Source organism: Hylaeus anthracinus, unplaced genomic scaffold, assembly GCF_026225885.1.
Source record: "Hylaeus anthracinus isolate JK02 unplaced genomic scaffold, UHH_iyHylAnth1.0_haploid 12000, whole genome shotgun sequence".
In the NCBI taxonomy this organism is placed as follows: domain Eukaryota; kingdom Metazoa; phylum Arthropoda; class Insecta; order Hymenoptera; family Colletidae; genus Hylaeus; species Hylaeus anthracinus.
Genome location: NW_026534347.1, coordinates 2,105,107 through 2,111,370, shown reverse-complemented (window position 1 = coordinate 2,111,370; position 6,264 = coordinate 2,105,107). Strand labels below are relative to the sequence as shown.

General features: G+C 47.0%; 1 protein-coding gene across 3 annotated transcripts in view; it reads right to left on the bottom strand.

The window, feature by feature from the left end:
• The window catches only part of LOC128890330 (LIM/homeobox protein Awh-like), a 10,166-nt gene extending 4,127 nt beyond the window's left edge, over positions 1 to 6,039 (bottom strand). For all 3 annotated transcript variants that reach the window (XM_054148719.1, XM_054148721.1, XM_054148720.1), the window contains exon 1: positions 5,715 to 6,039. In XM_054148719.1, the coding sequence (XP_054004694.1) occupies positions 5,715 to 5,983 (269 nt within the window). In that variant the 5' untranslated portion in view covers positions 5,984 to 6,039. The remainder of the gene's footprint in view (positions 1 to 5,714) is intronic.
• Between the last annotated feature and the right edge of the window lie 225 nt (positions 6,040 to 6,264).

Sequence of the window (6,264 nt, the reverse complement as noted above, 5' to 3'; positions counted from 1 at the left end):
AGAGAGAGAGAGAGAGAGAGAGAGAGAGAGAGAGAGAGAGAGAGAGATCTTCCGAGCGTCAAAAAAGTGTTGCCCTTTGATATTCGCACGGTCCCCGCCGCGAGTGATTATCTCGCGTGAATGGTCGCAGAAATAATTCGTACTTCCAATGAGAGAGCACTCCGCCGCGGTCTTAGATAAGGCGTCGCGCACGAACGCGCGTTTACCTGGAAGGAGGCGAGGGTATGTCGTCCCCGCGACAAATAAACGACTCCTGGACCCCGAAGCGCGAGCTGCGACTCCGAAGAGTATGTTTGCGTGTATGTAAACTTGCGCGGCGGAGCACGTCGAGGGACACAAGGGTAAAAAAGGACCTGGGGCCGAAAAGGAGCAAACCGAGCCGCGATAAGGGGGAAGTGGAAGGAATGATAGAAAAAGGGGAGAGAAAGGGGGAAGACCAGCTATGCGGAGGATAGGGACGAATAAACCAGCCGGGAAAAATTGGGGGTGAAGGTCAGCTCGACCCTGGGGCGATCTGATTTATTCGTAATTAAAGTTGATAATTCCGCGTGACGATAGGATCACTGTTGATGGATGTCAATGGTCACACGTTAACATTATTGCTTGTTCGCGAATATGAAGAACGTATGGTGACTTACGCCGAATAAAATGTTATTATTAAAACGCAGAAAATCGATCAAAATGAACGAAGAAACGTCCAAGCCCCTTTCCAGCGCACACAGGAGTATACAAAAGGATGAAGTTCGTAAGCGGAAAGCCAACCTCGTTCCTCCGATCAATCTCAGTCGGAGCCAATCAATTGTCTGTCAACCCATAAATCAAGTTCGAACGCCTCGGTAGTGAGCAGTCTCAGAAACGAGAGAAGCGTAAATAGCTATGAAGATCAGCGAAGTAAGAAATTGAAAACATTTGGATGGGGCGTAGGATAAACAGAGGAGGATAAAACGAGAAACAAAGGAATCGGGAAGGAAGAGAATCGTATTAGAAAGCGCCTTCGAGGAAGAAGAGGAGCACAGAGGTACGGAGGAGAGTCGAAGGAAGAGAAACTTGGCTCTCTCGGCTTGGAAAGTGATCTCCAGTGGCGCATGTTTAGCTGCCACTTGGTTCTTCCTATACTCCCACGAACTCCTGCGGTTGTCTAGTTGTACCGGAGGAAGCGACACAAAAACATCGAAGGCAGTCTTGGATTCTTAGTCTCTCCATCCATAACCTCATCGAGTAGTTCTAGGAGGATCATTAGTTCGCCAGAAATTGTATCAACTAGTTTGGAGACTATGTGTTGAAGCCCCGTCTCAGGTCGTCGTTAAGTTAGTATAACCCTTTCGACCCTAGCGAGACATGTTCAACTTCGCTCTCGACCACTGCAATTTTACTCTCTGGTTTCTTACTGGCCATGTTTACGATAAACAACGGTCAACGTTTCTCGAAACGCGCTCCACTCGAAGCCTTCCGTCGTTCTGCGATTCCTCCGGTGGAGCAGGGATCGAAACCCCCTCGCGGGGACACCCCCGTGTCGCTGGTTCCGTCGAAAAAGCGCTGGGAGCTACGCCGGTGTAAACGGTAGCCGTGTAGCGGCAAGACACGAGCATGGTACACGACACACGCACGCACGGTCAGATGAATGGCTCGAATGGTGGGTGTTATGGGTGCACACCGAGGAGGAGGCACCCGGAGATGTGCATCCGCTGGCGAAACGACAAGCAGAAGCACGACGGTGGCTTCACGGCCGAGTCCGGTGTGGTCGTTGTGTGCGCCGCGACTGGTAATTAAACAACGACTAGTGGCCATTAGCCCATTATCATATTCATGAACACGGAAAGTGCATCCCGATTCCTCGTCTCGGTTCCTCCCGGCGACGATCCAGCTAGCTGTTTATACGGGCTGTGTTCGCGAATCCCTCGACCCCTCCGCGCCACGAACTCGGGAGGATATCTTATGGGGCCACGCGACTACCCTGGTGGCCCCACCACCCTAATCCAGACAGAGAAAGTACCGAGGGTACTGGTAGGCTAGATCCACGACTATTTAGCACGCTGTTACGATGCGACAACTGCTCGCGGGATTAAGAGGACATTCCGCGACCGGTAGCGAGGAGATATTTGCACGATCGGTATCGGGGTAGCTAATGAAGTCGAGAGTTTCGTAGCTGTGGCACATTTTCGTTATGGTTATCTAAGGTAAACAACAAATTATTCATTCTGGAAACGTTGGAGATAGGTCATTTTTGGTCCGAGTTGTCCTTAGGAAAGTGTACCTTTAGGTTGAGAAGGGTGATTTGTAGTCCAAGTATCGACCAGAGTTCACCACTTTCACCAATCTGTCTTTTATAGTTGACATCGAAGGGAGATTTGTAAATTCAAAGAACCGAATGAAATACGTGTACGCGTGCATTTTAATCCCATTGTTCCTCCAGCAGAGAATTCATTCCCTGCAACAGGAACTTCTTCGTCAACGCCCACGGCGACGTCTAGGAAGGGATTTAAATTTTGAGCCGAAGTCGATTGCGAGATTCCTCTCGTAGCCTTCGTAGATCCCATCTCGAGGAAGCTCGAGTCAAAAACAATGAAAATTAATCCCTGCGGGAAGCTTCTTAGCAGGTCCTCGGGACTCATTGTTTCCACGTCGAGGAAGATGGAAACCCATTATACCGGTGTAATCTATCTTTTATAAGAGGCACTGAAAATTATTCTGAATCATTCTCTGAATATAGTCTCTCTCCTTTGATTCGGTGGCTTTGCCTAGTAGGCCCCCAAAGAGGGTGGCTGCATTCCTCCGCAACATTTCAAGGTTAATGTCTTCCAAAATATCAATTCGAATACCAGAGCGATAAATGAAACTATTTACTTCCTTTCAAGCGTTCGACTCTTCGAAGAATGCACCCGTTCGAACGTACCATTCGCGTGTTACAACCTGATAGTATTAATTAGGTCACATTGTATCAACACTTCAATTGTGAATCGAGAAGGGGAGAACATTCCGCAGCGATGTCTCTTGCCGCTCGGAGGGACCAGGCGGTATAGTTTTCGATCATTTATCACGGGGCGGGCAGAGCGTAGATCGAGAAGGTGGCTTCGCCTCTTTCCAAGTCGCTTGTCGACGGGTCTACGGGTCGTGGATCCTGTCGACCGGGTCATCGTAAGCCAGCATTACAAGGCGAAAAGAGTGAGTCGAAAAAATTACGCTGCGGATTCCTCGGGACCTCCCGCACACACGACTTTGACTCCCCAAAGACAGACGGCTCGAAAAATCCCGGCAACTGTCTTCACAGAGAACGCCGACACCGTTGCGAAATTTCTGATTGCGCTTCCAGCCTCCCGACGCTGTTATGCCGGTTATGAAATATGTTGCTCGTCGTCTTTCAATATCCCGTGAATAATTATTGCCATTGTCGCGTGCATCGGAATAGTTTGAGCCTTGTTTGGTTGGTGACTTTCTGCGAGCTTTGGCTTTTAATTATTCGAGGATTCGGGGTGGACAGGCAAAAAGTGAGACGATAATGAAACTTTTGGATAGGATTTGTGAATTAAATAGGGCAAAAAAATTAAATACTGAAAACTAATGTTAAATTATCTAGTCTTCGACAATGTCGATATTTTCGACAGACGAAAATATATCTCGGAGAAATTTTCAGGAGTTTTAGCCTGGCAATTTTCAAAGTGACGATATGGGTGGACAAGTGCTACTTAATGAATTGTTCGCAAATTGCAGAGCACGCGACTGCACATATCTTCCATATCACGATCAAGTTGATCCAACTCCAGCAGAGATACAAACACCTCGCCAAATCGAGAGTCGAGACTAAAAAGAACCGCCTGTACCTATATGAATAATTATGTCCTGAATTTGCATACTACGTCTCAATTAAAGCTTGTCTCGGAATTGTCAGAGCGGCCAGTCGTACGTAACAAATTATTCCCAGCGGGAATTAGAGACGTCGCCAACTCAAAAAGGTAGCCTCCGCTCGAAGATTGACTAATGCAGATATCTGCCGACATTATTAACGAACCAGTGCAAGGAAACGACGTGTTAGCTACCGTAGAAACATAAGAGCGAGACAAGTAACATAAATCCCGGGCCACGGTGCGCGTAATTGCCACTATGTCGCCAAAGATCTACGCTTTCCTGTAACCGCGATGTAGCGCGTGGAAACAGATTCAATTATCGCGATAACGACGCGACGAGAAAGTGAATATGCCTGTAAAATATTTAATCCCCGATAGATCGATCGGTCGAATAATAAAGCATGGTAAAAGTAGCGCGCGGTGTTCGAGTTATCGATATAATAAATAGAGAGTCGTTGCGCGAGAGTCGGTGACTGTGGATGCTCGATTCTTCAGCGGAGAAAACGAATCGACCACTTCTGTCCGCGCGAAAACCTGTCAAGGATTTTTCTAATTCGACGACAGGCGAGTGTAAATTAACGTTAACGTCTTTATACACGGTGCGATATTTTTTTTATTGTCTCGTAAAATAATTTCTAAGCGTATTAACATACTGGACACGCGGCGCAACTTGCTTTCTGTCGATAAACAGTTCACTCGTGGGCTGTGAAACTTGTAGATAGATTCAATTTTGTATATATAAAGATGCAAAGGGATTCCCAAAGGAGACTCGAAGAACTTTGTGTACTAATCCGATAGAGCAGTAACATATTTTTCATTACGATAACGTAATCATTTTTTACTTCATCGTTCATCATCCTTGAATTAACGTTCAACAAGCGTTGCGAGTGAGTAACTGTTGACGCAAAATATGCCACGTAAGACGTTAATATACACTGATTTATGCGATCAGGGTGGATAAGTTCACGACTTAGTGGCAAATCACAAACTTTTTCGGGTAAGTTTGACGCCTTCTTGGGAAAGTGGCCATTCTCCGCTTTCTACTCGCATAAATCCTTGAAGCTAGAGCGGTAGCCAACCTGAAAATTGATTTCTATTCGGCTAACACAAGTTAGCGTTAAATTTTCATACATTGCATTTTTGTTCCTCTTTTTACGCTCTTTTTAAAGTCCTATCCAAGCTATCGTGGACGATTTAGATTTTATACGGGCACAAGGATACATTGTTCGACACACGAGCCTCTGTTTGTTCGATAGAGACTCGATCGAGGCTTTCGAATATTTTCGTTGGGAGTGGGGCCATGAAAGTATACAGGGAGGCGTTCGGAGCGAAAGAAGCTCGAGGTGACTGGTCGATTGTGGACAGGGAGTCGAAGTCGAAGACTTTCCAACGTGTTTATCCAACTGTCAATCACAGTTGGTCTGGTCACCTGGCCGTATTGCATCGACCTATCCAAATCACGGTATCGCGATATCCGATCGTGACGCGCGACCAGTATCGTTGTTGTGTTATCGGACACGGAAATCAGTGTACACCAAGGAAGAAAAACTCGAATAAAATTCATCCTATACTCTCTGTTGAGGTCCACAGTGGATATGTGCATCGACATCGAAGAGGAAATTGATTGGAAGATTAAAATGTGATGTGTACACTTCTGTAGGCTCGCGCGAAACATGAAGCATGAAACACCTTTAGGATAATATGAAGTTCCTAATAGTTCCTACAGTTCCTTCTACTCTTTCCCAGTCGCACGACGAAATCGATAAGGTAAAATCGATGATTGGACGTAGCCCAAGTTGATTTGGCAACGAGATCGATTCGAACAATGAAATTCATGAGAGAAAAGTGTTTAGAAATGGATCATTCGCTTACAGAGCGTAATCGTGCCTGCAGTAGAGCCGCATTCCCTTCAGGAAGCAGGAGTGTTGATCGTGCAGAGGCCTGGCACAGGCGCAGCATCTCAGACACCTCGAGTGCCAAGTTCGACCGCCGACGCAAAGAACTGTTCTCTCGCGGACACGTTCTCCGCAACCACCACACTCCATCACGCTGGGGGACATCTCGGGTCCTATCAGACCGCCAGTGGTCTCGGGGATAGCGAGGTTCGATCCGCCTCCGTCGCAGACACCGTCGCTCGTCATGTCCTCCACTTCCGTCTGAAACAACAGACAAAAATGTTAGTAGACGCACCATGGTACGTAAGGAACAAATTCCCGCGGTCGAAGCTGAGATCCTAATGTTCTTGAAAATTTCTACTGTGATTAAATTTTGTCTTCTCGACTCTACTAAAATCGATCATCGTTGCAAACGTGACGCGTAAGAAGATGGAACCAACCCCCTCAGCAACCACTCCCTCCCCCCAGCTGGAAGTATATTTACCCGGCACGCCCCCCTCGTTCGAAAATCATTTAGCCAGTGGATC